Source organism: Pholcus phalangioides, unplaced genomic scaffold (assembly GCF_987345545.1).
Source record: "Pholcus phalangioides strain wild (caught in Gottingen) unplaced genomic scaffold, Ppha-v1.0 ptg000004l_1, whole genome shotgun sequence".
NCBI lineage: Eukaryota > Metazoa > Arthropoda > Arachnida > Araneae > Pholcidae > Pholcus > Pholcus phalangioides.
The window spans coordinates 30,583,260-30,600,798 of record NW_028301597.1 but is presented as its reverse complement, the minus strand read 5'-3'; the positions used below and the strand labels follow the sequence as shown (position 1 = coordinate 30,600,798).

At 35.0% G+C, this 17,539-nt stretch overlaps 1 protein-coding gene across 1 annotated transcript in view; it reads right to left on the bottom strand.

Annotated features, from left to right (window-relative positions):
* ftz-f1 (ftz transcription factor 1) overlaps positions 1-17,539 on the bottom strand; it is a 130,460-nt gene that overhangs the window by 11,342 nt on the left and 101,579 nt on the right. Inside the window, exons 3-4 of the mRNA XM_089231304.1 lie at positions 5,525-6,267; positions 1,243-1,501 (exon numbers count right to left, since the gene is read on the bottom strand). Coding sequence (XP_089087430.1) covers positions 1,243-1,501; positions 5,525-6,267 — 1,002 coding nt within the window. The remainder of the gene's footprint in view (positions 1-1,242; positions 1,502-5,524; positions 6,268-17,539) is intronic.

The window sequence follows — 17,539 nt, the reverse complement described above, 5'->3', positions numbered from 1 at the left end:
TTTTTAGATGGGCTTTCTTCAAGCATAGAAGAGGAAAATGTGTTGCTAGATGTCTTTGCGCAGAAGTTTATATTATTTAAATGGGCTTTTCAGTGGACTTCCAGTAATCCGCCACACCATGATCTGATACGTGCCAGATTAGCGAGAGTCTACTGCAGCTTACATGCATATACAAAAAAATAATTTATGATCTTGAACTAATGATCTTTTACGTGACTCATCAAAAGAATTTGAATAAAATCAATCAAATCAAGAGAATCTGAATAGAATTAATCAATTTTCCTAATCATGTCTTTAAAATACCACAATTAATGTCTATGCATCAATATCATAACGAGGGTAACATGAACTCTTTTTTTTTGTTTTGTTTCATAAAGATGAAAGATCTAACCAATTCATGAAATGACTGGCCACTTTGCGAATGACCCAGACTTTCACTTTGGAACATTGACCAGTGTCCATGATAGGTGAAATCTAAGACGGACACTGTACAAGAGCGGAACCGGTCTTGAGTGGAATCAAAAGACAGTCTGATGATTAGTGCTTTGATGTGCACCCTTATAAAAAAGATTATTATAGATCTGTTATTTATCTCTTGACATTCTGTTTTGTACAGGTTTCTATGCATACATAGAATCTGTCTGAAATTTCAAGATTCTGTAATTTATCCACATTTTTCCAGCCCTTTTTTCTTCTAATTAATATTAACTATTCAACTTCAACCTCACGTGCATAAAGCAATAATTGTGATTTTGTAAACAGTAATGCTATATAAATATGATCATTATGAAAGAAAAATCACATTGGGAATTTCAAAAATTCATGCACTCTCACAAACAAAAAATGGTCATCCATTTGTTAATATTGTACTCATGTAAAATTACTTCTGCTAATTTTCATCACAAAAGTTCATTTTTAACTTAAAGAAATACATATTAATGGATGTAACCTCTTCCATAAGAGCCCAGTAAAAAGCCTTTTTTACAGCCCTTCTTAAGAAAAAGATTTCACTATAATCAAATCTATGGACTATGGATACATGGACTTTTTATACAGGAATTGTAGATTCTAACTGGCATTTCAAATCGTTTAAGGCAGCAACATCTTTAAGCTACCTTCCCCTAAATTTTTCAGATAATGTTAATGCACATGTGCCTTAATAAGAGAAGTACCTATCTTATCACTGAATTACAAACATCTGTGGTTACTTTTTAGTGGGGAGGGGAAAACCCTCAAGATTACCTGGATTGAGCAGCAACATGAACTTCAGGCAGATGTAATCAATGTGATCGAATTTTAAATCTTGTAATCGAGCTGCGACATGCTGTAATTGGTCAAGCATGCTTGGTACTCCAAGTAGAGCCAAAGAGACGAGGTCGAACCTCTGCCCATTCGCCATGGTTATTTCCTCAGGTAGACCGTTATGCAGACGTTGGTGGAGGTGATCCAGTACAAGCATATCACTCCATGAATGCTGGAGAAGTTTCATCTGGTCATCGACCTTTAAGGAAGAAAAAGAAAGAAAAACAGAACACAGCTCTGTATGCCTGGGACAAAAAACTACTGAAATTTTTTTACATAAATGAGGTGATGATATTTAATAACTCTGACTTTGTGTTGTATTTGATACACTGATCATTAGTGTCGTTTACATGTGCAAGATTGCAGGTGCAAAGAAGTGCTTCATTTTTCAATATTGAATGTACTTGACACATCACAAAAATTATATTCTCTTTTTTGGGGGGACATGTATAAGGTTCATATCTTCCTTTTCAAAATCCTTTGCATGACAAATGGGGGAAAACTGTTAGACATTCTAGTGCTGTGTGAGTGGTTCTCAAATAGGTTTTAGCAATTTTTCCCTATCGTCAGTAAAATACCAGATTCTTTTAAAAATTTCTCATATAAACATGTGGCCATTAGGTTAGTTAAATACTAAATTTGGTGCTCTACCTTACAGATTAAGTTAGCGAGTACGTTTATGATTTTCAAGCACCCTTTGGCATTATGACAGAAATGGTATCAGATTTGAATTTTATATTCAAAAATTCTATATTATATATATAAATTTCTATAATATATATATATATATATATATATACATACATATATATATACATAAATATATACATATATATATACATATAAGTCTAGAAAATGCTATTTTGGGAATTTTTACAACAGAACATTTCTAGTCAGCCGAGGGCTCATTGCAGAACAATCCAAAACATTCCCTTTGGGGTGTCTCGAACATGTTTATTCCTTTACAATGGTTCATCACTTCCTCCATGCTTCCAGTATATTGAGAAAACCCAGGAAGCACTGGATATTATAGCTAGTGTAGTAATATGAGAAGAAAGAGACCATCTTACTATTCCATTCCTTACTATACTATTAAAACTGTCCTTACTATAGCTACCGGCATGAAAATGAACTAATTTGCTAACAATTCGTAATGAGAGGTCAGAGAATTTTTTAAGATCTTCAATCAGAAAGAGACCACTTAGAGCAGTTATTCTCAAACTTCTGCCACCCTTAGTTCTCTTTTCCTAGTCATCAGGTTTCCGCTGCAGTGGTTGAGTGGTCATATTGACATACTCACATTGTGGGGACCCGAGTTCAAACTCTACTGGTGCCATAGTGGTGGTCGGCTGAAGTTGGTTTTCTGTGGTTCCCAACTTTGAGGTGCTAATGCGAGCAGAGATCTCCTAGTTAAAAAGTCTCACCACAGAGAGTAACAGGCCTACAACGATAAAATCTTCAATCATTACACTTCACTCATGTTTAGAAAAGTTGATGGCAGCACTACACATGGCAAGCATTGCACAGAAACAAAATTTACATTAGGTTCACAACACGGACACGCACATTCCAACATGTACCAATTCATTAGAAGTTCTGCAGAGGAATATGGGCGAGGTGCATGTCTGGTTTAGTAGTGGTCATCAGGTTGGTGATGCCACTGGGAGCAGCAGCAACACATGCTCTAAGAATTCCTACAGAGGCTACTACTACTGATAAAGTAAGCATGCACTTTGTAAGTTATGCATAATTTCTAACAAACTGGTGCGTGCGAAAAAGTGTCGCACATACACTGAAGTGTCAAGTCATGGGATACCTCTTAATATCCTGTGGGACCTCCTTTTCCCTGGCGAAAAAAGTGCAGCAATATTAAGAGGTATCCCATGACTTTTGGCACTTCAGTGTACGAGCATAACCTTAATGCTTTAGATGTCTGAATGTTTGACTCATGTTTGAAAAGACCTGCCATCCATCTTCCATGTTAAAACTGGAAGCGACAGATGTTTGAAGTATCACGTTGAAGGCCTGCATGCTCTCTATGAAGAGACTTTTTTTAATGGGCTGGTTCTCATTCATGTGACAAAATGGGACTATAGATTAACAACTTCAACTGACCACCACTGCCTCACTTGCACGAGCCGAATCTCTGCATGTGAATCCATCATGGTGTCCATACAACAGCACAGTAGCAGTGATATGTGAGGCTACTCTTGAGAAAAAAGTTGTTTTCTCATTATTATTAATTTTTTTTTATAATTCAATTGATCGCAAAAAATGCATCAACATGAAATAGTACATTATCATCAGCTTCATTCATCGCATCAGGCACCCATGCAACTTCCAGCATTTACCCAGAATCAAAATCGAAAACATTTTTAATTGATTCAACACATATCAAGAAGATCAAATTGATTCATGTTTAAACATTTGAAAAAGAGGACTTTCACTCTTTTAATGGCAGTTGGGTAGCGTTAATTTTCTGAGGTGTTCTAGCTTCAAGATGTGAGCAAGAGCTGCTCTCCAATATAACAAGTCTCTCCACCGTGAGTAGGCAGCTAAGCAGCAAAATGCTCACAAAATATTCAGGCATATTTTCATTTCTATTTTTGAAAGGCAGATGGCAACACTCCAAACATAAATCAAGCATATCTCCGGCATCATCAGAACCACCCTTATGAGACGTGGGGCCTAGTGCGAATATAATTTCGGGGTTCCTTAGCTCCGATTTTATATATTTTGTGGGGGTTGAGGAATCGCCATCCAAAGATTTGTGTGCTATTACAGAATGTATAGGAATGCTGAAAAATATTAGTCATCAATCAAAATTTAGAATGACGGAGAAAAAATCCTGTAATTGAAGCAGCATAAATCTGTTGTAATGCTTTAAAGGCAATAGATGGTACTGCAAGGGCAGAGGATTTTCATCCAAAATTGAGGAAACAAAGTAGTTGGTGTTGATAAAACCAGTATAACAGTGTGTGCTTGTTGCAGCTGTCTTATAGTTTTTTTAAATACTTGTTGTGAATTGTATGCTTGATTTCATTTGATCATTTTTGTTGAACCACGGCCATTTTCTGCACACAAGGGCTAATTAGATCGGGCGTACAATTAATTGCCGATTACAAACGGCAACCTTTTTTATACTCACAGAGAGGTTGGCGCATTAACCACTCAGTGTGGGACTCCCTGCGGTAAGCAATCTTTTTCTGTGGACATGTTGCCATATCTGTTGTACCCCGTGTCAGGAAAGTTTCTGACAAGGATGAACAGGGTATCAAACTCGCAACATTTTTAAACATCCTTTCATACTTCAAGCGAGTGTCTTATCAACCTGGGCTACCACACCCCTTAATTGTCATGTCCATTAATAAATGTTGTGTTTGTTAACCAAATTACATCTTGTCCCTAAGACTTGTCCCATCCTTGCCTTGACTAATGTGTCACGCTATACAGTGTTTGGGACACATATATAAAACTTTCTGGCGAAGCATCCGTTAGTTAGAAATTATGCAGAGGAATAATTACAAGGTACTTTCCAGCAGCAATCTTGCTTCTGGGACATCAAAAAAAAAAAAAAAAAAAAATACACAGTTTGCCTTTTCTCTACAAAGATAGGTTGTGTTTAAAGCGAGGCAGACTAAAGAACACTGGAAGTTTAATTTAAATATAAATTTTTTTGTTAAATTATTCACTATATTAATTTTACTACACCTTGCATGTTTAAAAACCTGTGTTTGTGTCTTTAAAGCCTGTTTACATGAGTTTATGGATTTAGTAGTTAACTAAATTTCAAATCAATATAAGTACCATTTAAATACGTTGTAAAGTAACCAAGTAATGAATGACCATTGGATAATAAGAGGTCACGCCTACTGGCACATGGGCATACTGCCTTCTTAATAAATAAAAAAAAGATAACTGGGTTATATTCCACTAATCTATTTAACCCCTTATGTATGTGGCACAGGTTTGATGACTTAGAATTTAGTTAACTACTAAATCACTCAATTCGTGTAAACATAGGCCTAAAATCCAAGTTCATAACACTTATTAAGGCAGGCATCTAAATATAACTAAAAAATAGAAAATTACGATTCCTTATTTAAAAAAAAAAAAAAAAACCCTGCACATCATACATATATTTAAAAATTCAATTTCATTACATTTGAATGAAAATGAGCAAAAAAATGAAAGAAGTGAATCATGAGCAAGAGATACGTACTTTCAGATCCTTGAAGAAAACACTGTTTCTTGCCCAGTCCACTTGTGCAAACAAAGACTGATCAATAACTTTACACATCAGTTCAAAAGGATCAACTTCACACTGATTGTACGTTTGACTCTGTAGCAAACAGATGAGTTGATTCTGAAGGTCCTTGTCATCTGGCATCGTAGAAAGAAATTCCCGTATGAGTGGAGGCAATTTCACATTACCACCAACAAGAAGTGCAACAGGGGATGAACTCGTATCAGCGTAGCCATGATAGCTCTTCGGAGATGAGCTACCGTGCGGGGATGGCAACATCTGAAGAGATGGCGGTACCTGATGCTGTGACCATGCACTTGGCTTCGCTGGCGTTTCATTTAAAGAAGGCACAGTTGAAACAGTTGCAGATGAAGGGAGAGCGAAATGAGTAGATGCTATAGATGTTACAACAGTCTGGGCAGCCGAACAAAGTGGTGATGGTGATGTATCTGGACTACTAGTGGATGAACTCAATTGAGGAATTTGAATTAATTCTTGTTTCACGTGATGATCGGTTGAATACATGGAAGGAGAAGACACACCCGGCGACGTGAACGGTTGTGGACCACTACATGGCACTACTTCACTGGTGACAACCCCCTGGCACTGTGCCCTTGCTATCTGTTTTTGTCGCATCATTTGAAGTTTGCGTGCTCTGTCGCGTTTGTACATGGGACCAAATTTGTTTCTTCCACCTCTCATTCTGTCTGCTCGGACAGCTGAAACATGTGGAGAAGAAAAAATTAATGAAAATATGTTCAGTTGAATATATTCATCATCAAAACTACAATCACAGAAACACATCAGATTTCTGTAGCCATCATTTTCCCAATGGAAATTTTTCCATCATTACAATGACTACAGTAAAACGTCGGCTAGTTGTCACTCCGGTTAAGTCATTTTTCTTCAGTCCCATTTAGCTTTCATAGATATCAATACTATTAAACCCTCTTTCATAGATAGAATACTAGTAAATTAATCACTATGAAAATCTTTGCAGGAGAGAGACAGATGATTTCTATGGCCCACTTTAAAAAAAAGAGCTTGATAATAGCATTTCCATATGTTCAAAAGTGACCATAAAAGTCTTATGTAACAAAACTGAACAGCTCAAGTTACACGAAAGATGTTGATTGAGAGACTAAAAAACAAAAGTTCTTGACCATTAGGGCTGTTCAAGCTACTTCACCAAACACCAACTCTGGCCATATCGCTATATTGCAATTTACTGCTATTAATGAGATGGGTTAGAAATGAAGGCGCTGTCTATTGGTGGTGACCTCAAATTTGTAAGGGAAAATATTTTATCTATATCCTACCTCAGGTTCAAACCCAGGACCGTGACAATAACCTTCACCCACTACTCGGGAGCTAAGCTGCTCAAGCTGGACGAAATTTCTGCATGGGGCCCCTCACTAATTTAGGGTTTCAAATTGAAAAAAAATACCTGAGCAGCCATTTTTCCCCCCCGAGTTGAGGCCTCCTAGCATCTGCTTTGTCCTGCCCAGCACCCACTCAAGTCGAAATTTGGCCCCAATATTAGAGTTTACCTTGTACTTGTAGCATGAACTACTGATAAGTGCACCAGTGTATTTTACCATAATAAGTAAATTGCTAAAAGCTCAAGAAAGGTTAAAAAAAAACAGATTTTTTTAAAAAATTTTTTAATTTATATTATAATTTTAAATCAAATTTTAACAAATTTTATATTACTGCACATTGAAACTGATGGCACTTTGCTTAAGTCGTCATACTGCTTGATTTCGTCATAATTTCTCGATAATGTTAGTGACTGTATTTACAAACTTAATTTTTTCATGACTGAATACAAAGTTAGTTTTTAATGCCTGTTATATTTCATTATTGCCAAGGCTCGAATGTTGTTGATCTAAAGAATCCTGAAAAATGACCCAAAAACTCGAAAAAATGTCCAAAAAATTAAAAAAAAATTCCCCAAAAATGTCTAATACTATCTATTGAAAATCACATTCCTTCCTGGCATTAGCTTTCATCAAAAATTGCCAATGGAATTTTTCAAACAAACAATTCATAAGTGGGTTATGAAATCTAAAGACAAAATAGAAATTTCTAAGACTAGATAAACTTCTCTCAACATCAACAGATACTACTGGGAATAATTTGGGGGGAAGAAAGATATCTAGTCTACTCGCAGTGTTAATTTCTTTCAATTTCAAAACTTTTGGACATTCCCATAAAAATATTAAACATTTTGCTGTACAGGCGATAAGTCCACTTTTTTACCCCTTTATTTTTGTGAATTTCATGATAGCAAATTGCCCTACCCCACTTTTAGAACACTAACTTTATGGATAGCATCAATTAAGCTTCATAATTTTCTTCAAGGACTGAGTGGTAGAAACCAGAATGTTGAAGACAGATCTTATGTGTGTCATCAGTTCAATATTCCCAAGGCAAATGAAAGCCTATGAAATCATACTGCATGCAACATTCTTACCGATTAAAATCATTCAACAAGAATTTTCAAAATTCCCCCTGTTGTTCATACAAGTACTCTATAACATGATCCCTTTTATATAATGAAAATTCTTCTCCCTCAATATCCCATATAGGATCAGAATTTCTTGAATTCACTTTCATTTACTGTTTTGTTAAGTGTGTGGAATTTTTATTAAATACAGTATAAAATTGCCTGGAATTGATTCTAAACTTTGTTTGTCATCAGAAGATACAAATTAAGTGATGAAGGTAATGCATTCAACTTTTTATTTTGAAAAAAATTCAAGAAAGAGAAAATATCCTAAAAATGCCAAAAAAGTACTATAAAACCTGAAAAAATGCCTTAAAAGTGAAAAATGCAAATGTCATTAACAACTGGGCCCTGCTTATTACCAATATTTCTAAGAATAATTCTATCACAGTGTCCTGTAAGCCCTAATTTGGCTACTATCTCATCAACTGTTCATCGTAGAGATATGGTTCCAAATAAAAAAAATGCTGAAAATTTGTTTATAAATCATCGTGGACCAGTTTTGAGAGTGAAAATACAGTATGCCACAAAACAAAAAAAATCTAAATTTTTATGATTCCTCAACTTCAAATTAAAAAGGTATTGCACTCCTGGGATCAACAACAAAAAAAATTCAAGTTTCTAAGCACAGTATTCGCTGAGATATGTGAATTTGAAAATTTGAGAAAGTTTGGAAGGAACAGAAAAACTAACAGACAAAGCTTCTTTCCCAACTTTTCGCCGATATTTGAATTAAAATATCTCAGCGAATATCGTAGTTTGATACATGAATTTCTTTTCTTGTTGACCTAAGGTGTGCAACAACATTCTAATTGAAAGTTAGAGAGGGAGAACCACAAAAATTTTGAGCATTTTTTAATTTGGAACCATACCCTCTATACTGAAGGGCTGATGAGACAATAATGACCAAATTAGGGCTCACAGGACACCCTGGAAATAGCATAGAAGATAGTGAACTTAGTGAAGACAACAGAATTAGTATATATATGAGCAAAACTTTCCCACACAATAATTCAATTTAAACCTAACAAATGACCTCTGTCTTATATCTTCTTAAACTCACTGTGGCAAATCATTAGATGTATGAAGTTCGGAACACTGGTCACCAAGTACAGATGGAGACAAGTTTGGAGAGAAAATTCATGCCTCTGTTGGAACCAAACCACCAACCTCTTCACTTTCTGGGCGAGTGCTCTACTATTAAGCTTCAGAGGACTGACATTTTCTTTCCTAAAAGTGTATATGCGCACTGAATGGGACTGCACATATCGATAGCCTCCAGACTCAGATGATAACTCATACGGCAATTGTCCTCAGAATGATGTTAGTGGTTCAATTCTCCACAGAAGAATTGTGGATTTTTATATCTAAGGTATTATGAATCTTTTCTGCAATATACATGTCAGCAGGGCCACAACTAGATGCTTAGTCAGCTGGGGCAAGCTCACATTTTGGTGCCGCCTTGTAGTGCTGAAGGGTGAAATTAGTATCCCCATAGTCCGACACCCGGGGCACCAGACACACCTGCTACTCCCCTAGTTGTGGCTATGCATGTGAGTACCACCACCTTATGTGCCTACACAAATAAACATTTTATAGAGAGCATTTGATAAGTGATCAGTGCCTGTTTGCTGATACTCAAAGTTCAATTTAAAGACCTGATGCTAAAAATCAATAAAATAACTTTTCTTTGTCTTTCATTTTGTAAAACTTCTTTAAAATTTGTAAAATTTCTTTAAAATTTGTAAAATTTCTTTAAAATTTGTAAAATTTCTTTAAAATTTTACTTCCTTCTAAAATAAAAAAATATCTAACCAGAGTAATTCAACAAGATCTAAACCAAGGAGAAAAAAAAAGTGTTGATGAGGCAATTGTTCAGAGAAAAGGTATATAGTGGTGTGCCTCACAATTTGGTCACGATTTCCATTTGCATTGTTAGATTTTTATTAGTTTTATTGTTAGATTGACGCCCACACAGAAAACATTTCCCAGCAATCAGACATTAGTTAAGTGACATATTAGTATCAAATTAGAAGGGCATCGCTTTATATTGTTCCATTCATTAACCACTGATAAAACTCTCAAGACATCTGTATTAAAAAAAACAAAATAAATCAGAGGAAAAAAAAAAAAATCACAATTTTTTTTAAAGTTTCACAATTATTTACTTTAACAATTTGGTTGAGTTGAACACCCCACAGCTACATGTAGCATCTCATTATGTGAACATACCTCAATTATTAATTTTGAACAGAAAAACAAAAAACTCTCCGCCCTTTTTTCTCCAAACATCTCAAAATTGCGTGTGAACAATTTTTTCCTACAATTATTTTGACATCGTAAACATAACTTACTAGACACAAGTAACTGAATGAATGAACGCCAGGGTCTCTGCCACCGGACTTATCACGTTGCCGAAATCTCTTCCAGCCCAGCTTCGTGGCAGAGTCTGGAACAAAGTGAGTGTGTACACCTAACAGTCTGAGTGTGTAGCTAGTGTTGTGCATGATATTTCAGTGCTGCCATCTATACTTCAAATTGTGAGTGAAGTGTAATGATTGAATATTTGTAACGTTGTAGGCCTGTTGCTCTCTGTGGCGAGACTTTTTAACGGGGAGATCGGCTCGCATTCGCGCCTTGAAGTTGGGAACCACAGAAAACCAACTTCAGCCAACCACCACTGTGGGGTTCGAACCCGGATCCTCGCATCGCGAGTCCGTCACTATAACCACTCGACCACCACAGCGGCAGACACAAGTAACTGCAACGTATACAGAAAGTTTACAATAAATCAGTTTTTTGATGGGTAACAATAATCATATCCACATTAAATTACATTACAAAACTGTAAACTGAAATATGACTACAATAATACATCCATTTTAATTCTTTTTGTTTTGTTGATGTAATCAACTGCATGATTTCAGAAGTAAGCTTAATATAATTTTTTGATAGTTTAATACTTTTAAATTCTTTTCACCAAATTTAAATGAAAATAAATTTAATTATTCATAAAATCAATAGCTTTCTAAGACAAGAAAAAGATGAGGGAAAGTTTATATTTCATATTAACGCAGCACACATCTGTTTTTTTATTTTACATGTGTAACAGTAACATGATAGAGTATAATTTTGGTTAACAAGCATAATTTGTTTTGTGAACATGCTCATAATCCAAATCACTCATTTATATCAAATCAAACTTCCCCATGGGAAATAGTGTAAACTCAGATGATTTGTTCCACAACTATCCATTAGCGCGCGCACACACACACGATACCTACACATCTAATAAAATAATACAATAACACATAAACAAACATACAATGAGAGAGAGATGGGGGACTATCATTCAGGACAATTTACGAATTCACTGTTGTCTGTAAACTTGTTCTTTTTGTGACAGTTTGAAAAAGAACCTATCAAATGACACTTGTCTCTTTTCTAGGATTGCTCTGAAATCAGAAATTGCATAGTCGTTGGCCAGATTCACTGCTCATACTGCTACAGCTTTGAGTTGTTCTTTTCTGCAAAGTTTTACACAGATTCCCACATTCTGTCCAATCTGTGTAATTTAATTTGAAATGAGGGATTCATTTCCCTATTTCCCTATTCCTTCTCCTCAGACGAGATCCCATCCACAAGCTCTTTCTGTTGAGGAAATCCATCAGTTCATCTATGATCTCAACTCTGACATGTTTCTTCACTTGTTTTTCAATGTAGTTATTCACCTCCAGTCGCATGGTCTTTTACAAGGACACAATCTCTTTGACAATTGGTGGCTCCTGTTCATGAGCTTGACCCTCAAAGTCAGTCACGCTCAATAATACAATCACCTCAGTTTTCTTAAAGTAGAATTGCGGGTTCTCTTGGTGACCATCTCAGGTTATATTTATGACCATGAGGTGGTGCATGATATTGAAATGTTTTTTCCCAATACTCTCGGAGGGTAGAGTTTGTTCCTCAGTCATCTTGAAGCATCACTGAAACAGTGCTTTGGTGTAAAGCTAATCAAAGTTGGAAATTACCGGAGACTATACGGGAGAACATTACCCACAATTCCATAGTATGTGTGCAGGCAAAAGTGAAACTAAATAAACAAAGCCCAAATTACTCGTAATGTAAACCATAGCTTGTATACTGAATCAAAATTATTCAAAATATTTGCTCATTAACTGAATCACTTGTTAACCGAAGTTCAACTGCATACCTAATACTCTCATTTAAACAATGGACTCCCATTTCAAACCAGGGCATGACGAACCAAAAAATTCAGATGCCAGTCAAATTTCGTAAAGACCAAACACATTTTTTTTTGAGTGAATATTTAAAAAAAAAAAAAAAAAAGCAAAAGGAAACATGGCTGTACATCTATGGCTGTTCATTTCCTATCAAATTTATGGTAGACAAATGACCAACGACTGAAAAAACTGCCTTCCCATCCACCTTTCAAAAGAACAACTTTGGAAAAAGAACAACTGAAATCAAGATATGACACTTAAAATCCACAAGGATTTACGTGACAGATAATAATACTGTCTTTCTTCGAGTAGCAGCCCTCAACTTTTAACAATGAATGTTCAGAAGTGTGGAGTTCTGTCATATTTATCCATACAAAAAAAATATCCTTGCTACTTTTGTCCCCCCTGTAAAAACTTTATTTCCATTTGCATGCTCATTTAAGAAGCAAAATTTATAATATATTTAATTAGGAAACTGAAGATAATTTCACCCTTCTGAAGATATTGTACTCATATTATTTGTGACATCACATCAACCAAGGTCAGCTGCAACCTATATAATAAACTAATGCTGTGTAAATGGAAAGATTGACACAGGAAAGGTGTTCAGCCATTTGTTAAAGATGAAATGCAGTGCACTACACTTAATGTGACCACATTGGGTCACATATGGCGATATTTCAGTTTAAAATAAAAAAAAATTCTGCATTTTTTAAATATTATTATTCAACCATTTTAAGGAGTTCAAACTGTCTGATGCAGTGGTTCTTGAAGTGTTTTTCTGATCACAATAAATGATTGATTAGTATTATAGCTCCAAAACAAATGTGGAAGCAAGTAAGATGACCTCACATGTGCCATTTCCCCATTTTTTCCCACATAACTGGTTTCAAAATCTTCAATCATGCTTTATATATATACTGTATATTGTTCTTAAACAAGATATTTTAGTTTAAAATATAAAAAAAAATCCAGTATTTTTTAAATATTATTCTTCAACCATTGTAAGGAGTTCAAATGGAACTGTCTGATGCAGTGGTTCTTGAAGTGTGTGTTGCCACTAGTTAATAAAAGTTGAAATATTTTAAGCTAATATTTTTTACATGTTCCTTGGATTTCTGACGAATTAATATACTTAAAACATGAGACACAATGTAGGCCATCTATAAATGTAATAACAGACATTTTTATTGGATTTTCAAATGCATAAATATCACAGATTAATAATTCAGCTTATCTTTTAAAAATACTAATTTTTGAGTCGAAATTCATTTCCCTTTGAAGAAAATTTTCATACACTCAATAATCATGAATGCTGCACATAATGCTAAGATGAAAGAGATTTTTTCCAAGATACAGCAACTTTTTTAAATTACCTATTTTTAAGGATGAATAAAATTTAATTTGTTTTGTTTTGATTTTAATGTTGTTTCTATGGGCATTGCAAGTCCAGAAAACATAGAATTCATGAAAAAAAAATGTTCTTGTATGGTTGATGTCTCTAAATCAGCAGTTCTCAACCTTTTCAACTCGTGGAGCCCTTTTTAATAAAAAAAATTTTATGGTGGAGCCTCGCGCGTGGGCATATTTTTTGTTTATTCATCAAAGATACCGATTTATTTTTATAATTTAAAAATATTTATATATTTTTTCAAATTTGCAGTTTTTTATTTTTCTTGAGCAGCTATGGAGAGTGTACATGGAGCCCCAAGGGCTCAGCGTAGAACCGGCCGAGAACCACTACTCTAAACTAAAAGATCAGAAGAGGAAATAACAGAAAAAAAAACATTACAAAATCAATTCAAATCTTAATTTGGCAAGTAAAAGGCTAAAGGAAAGGAATAAAATATGTTTCTCAGCGATGTTTAAAGCTAATGCCAAACTTAAAGTGGAGGCTCAAATCACAGTTTGACAAATCGTAAAAAAATTGTCAGCCAAATTTTTTAGGAGCCAAACTTTTGAGAAAAATAGAGCAAAATCTTTTTTCCCCTTCTAATTTTCTGGAACTTGATGTCTCATCTCCAGTTAGGACTGGGGAAATTTCTGTGGTGTTCTCGGGCTTCAATTCAAATAATGCAGAAAATTTTAGGCTCCAATACAAAATTTTTAGTTACCATAGTGACTTGGTGTCTGGGATTTGTCAAGCCATGGCTTGAATGAGATAATCTTTTCAAGCATTTTGTTTAAGTTAGTAAAGAAAGAAGTATGAATTAAAAATGTTATTAGTTCTCGTTGAAATAAGAAAAATATTCCTTTAATTTTCTACATATAATCTGCAATTTTTTTTACTTTTAGAAGAAAAAAAAAGTCACTTCAATAATTTGTAATAAGCAATCTTCTGGTTGTTGCTTTTATCTCCAATACTGAACTTTTGAATGAAAGAGAAGATGGCGGCAAGATCTGGTCTGGTTTTTAGAACAAACTTGGATTATTCAGAACATAAAATATGTTTTTGAATTATTTCTAAAAATATTCATTTTTATTTCAACCTCTCGGGAGGAAAAAAAAAAGCTGCAGATAATATACACACAGCTATTTACAATTCACATTTTAAAAAAAATTCTAATTTTTTTTAAACATATAACCTATGAATTATTATTGTAACATGCAGTATAAATCAGGAGGACAATAGCATAAGGTCATTGCCAAGAGGGAGGCTTGGCAATGGCCTCCAATGAATTGGGGTGGGGGATACTCCAATACTATCCAGAGAGAAATTTCTGACTATGGTCCATGAATAGCATTCCAAAGTAGCACAAAAAAAAAATCACAAAATGTTCGGCTATGTACCAATTCGTAAGAAATTCCCTAGAGAAGTGGTTCCCAATTGGGGGTGCCTGGACCTCCAGGGGAGTCCAAAGCCTTTTTACTGAGGGTTCAGTAATATTTTAGAATTGTAAAAAAATAAATAAGTTGTAAGTTCAGTTTAAAAAAAACGAATAACTTGAAAATAAAAGTTTCAATTAAATTAACATGTGAAAACACTGCTGAAACATTGGTAGACTACAGTAGTAATATTGTTATGATTTGACAAAAATTTTACTAGTGTAGTGACATCTCTCGACAGAAGTATGAAACATTGCTTTAGTTTAGGCAGTCCAGATATTGCTATCTCGTATCCCATTTACTAGTACTGGATAGAATATCCTCCATTGCCCAATAACATTCTTGCTGATAGATGGCAGTTGCTTTTGCATGATACTTACATAACATGGAAATTCAAGACTCTTTACTTCAAGATATAGAACACAGATGGCAGCACTGGCAAGGACACGAAACAAACAAACTCTATCAACATAAATCGTTAAGGCCATGCATATACATACAATCACACAACACTCTCCGGCATGTACCAATTCATTAGAAATTCCTCTGAGGAATATTTGGGATTCGCAAAGCATTTGAAAAAGATAAAAGTAGAAATATCTGTTCAAAAGGATATAGATTTGTAATATACTCTTTCGAAAAAATGGGGCCATGAATTTGTTTCTATATATGCAATAAGCTTTCAAAAATTAGGAGTCCGTAATATAATGTAACCATTTTTCTTCTAGAGCATAGTCTCCCAAACTTTTTGTTCCATCGCCCCCTTCATCAGAAATTTTTTCCTCTCATCGCCCCCCAACTCACGTAAACCCATAGGATCCTATGTTAAATCAGTAGGTTCTATCGCCACCTTGGACCATTCCATCGCCCACCAGGGGGCGATATTGCCCACTTCGGGAAACACTGTTCTAGAGGAAAGATGAACATTAGTAGGGTCACCATATTTTGAGACTAGGCCGGCTATTGGGTCTTGCAGCTGCACATGACACAGCTACTAGGAAGAACATCAAATCTGAGGGCTAAAAAAGCTTTGTAGACCAAAAAAAAAACTGGGCCTGGGGGCGAAAAAAACAGGTCCCCCATGGGTAGAGATTATTCTCAAATGGGCCCCTGTTTCGAAAGGAAAACATAGCATTTCAATATCTAAAACAGAACACCAAGTCAATTGGTGATCAATAAATGTTTTTACTTGGAGTGACTTGATCAAAATCATATCAACTGTTTTAACAATACCAATAGGAACTAATATGAGAAAAAAGTTAGTTTTGAAAAAAAAATTTCAATTTTGATCGTAACAAAAAATTAAAAGATCCAAGGCATTGTTACTTTCTTTCCTTCAAACCAAACACAGTCCATGCTCTATCGCCATCGGGCAATTTTAGCCATGTCCCCAATGGGACTGGTCTGTGGCTGACTTTGTTATACGAGGATACAAATAACAAGCATTGTTAGTGATTTAGCCTATAAACTGCTCCCAACCTCCATAAGTGATTGCCGTAATATTTTAAGTTTTGATGGGGGAAGGGGAACCATACAACCACTGCTTGACCAATTCCAGATGCCACATCACCAAATTTTCTACGCATGATTGCTAAACTTGAGGCTAAGGACAGCACAAATCTCTTCAAATTTAATTTGCTATTTGTATCAGAGTAACTGATGGCATGGAAAAGGGTTGTTATGTCCTGGATAGGAAGCCAAAACAAGAATGTTTTCGGGGCGTTTTTCTCGATGTGGGAGAAATATGCTTGGCTCTGAAAAAATTTAGTTGTGTCTAGATTTCTGTTTCCGAATTTTCAAGCTCTGCATAAAGCATGAGCTCATTAAACATTTCCTTCATTAAAATTATCACAATAATATATTCCAAAAAAAGAACCGGTTTGACTACACTCTTCTTCACTTATTTTGTTCAGATTTTTCTGTGATTGAAGGGGGCTTTTGTGGCCACTGATTTCAAATCTGGCATTGGTTTTGTCAGATTTTCTAATGATACGCCCTGAAAGTTAAATTGCAATGGTAATACATAAGCAGCATGCAAATCACATTCAAAGTGTGCAATATGTAAATCAATAATAAACTTAATATCAATAAATAGTGACCGCTGATGGCTTTGTATGGGCTACTTTGTATACTTGTCACTGATCGTGACATAAATGCAATAATATATTGAATAAAATAGGAAAATAAAGAATTGGAAGTAAAAATTTGACAAAAAAATTAGAGGTGATAGATTATACTGAAATGTTCGGAGTATGCATTATTTCAAAAACTAGAGCCAATTTGGCAAAACCAACATCAGTTTTGAAATCAGCAGCCCCAATATACCCTAAAACAGTGTTTCCCAAAGTGGGCGATGGAATGGTCCAAGGTGGCAATAGAACCTACTGATTTAACATAGGATCCTATGGGTTTACA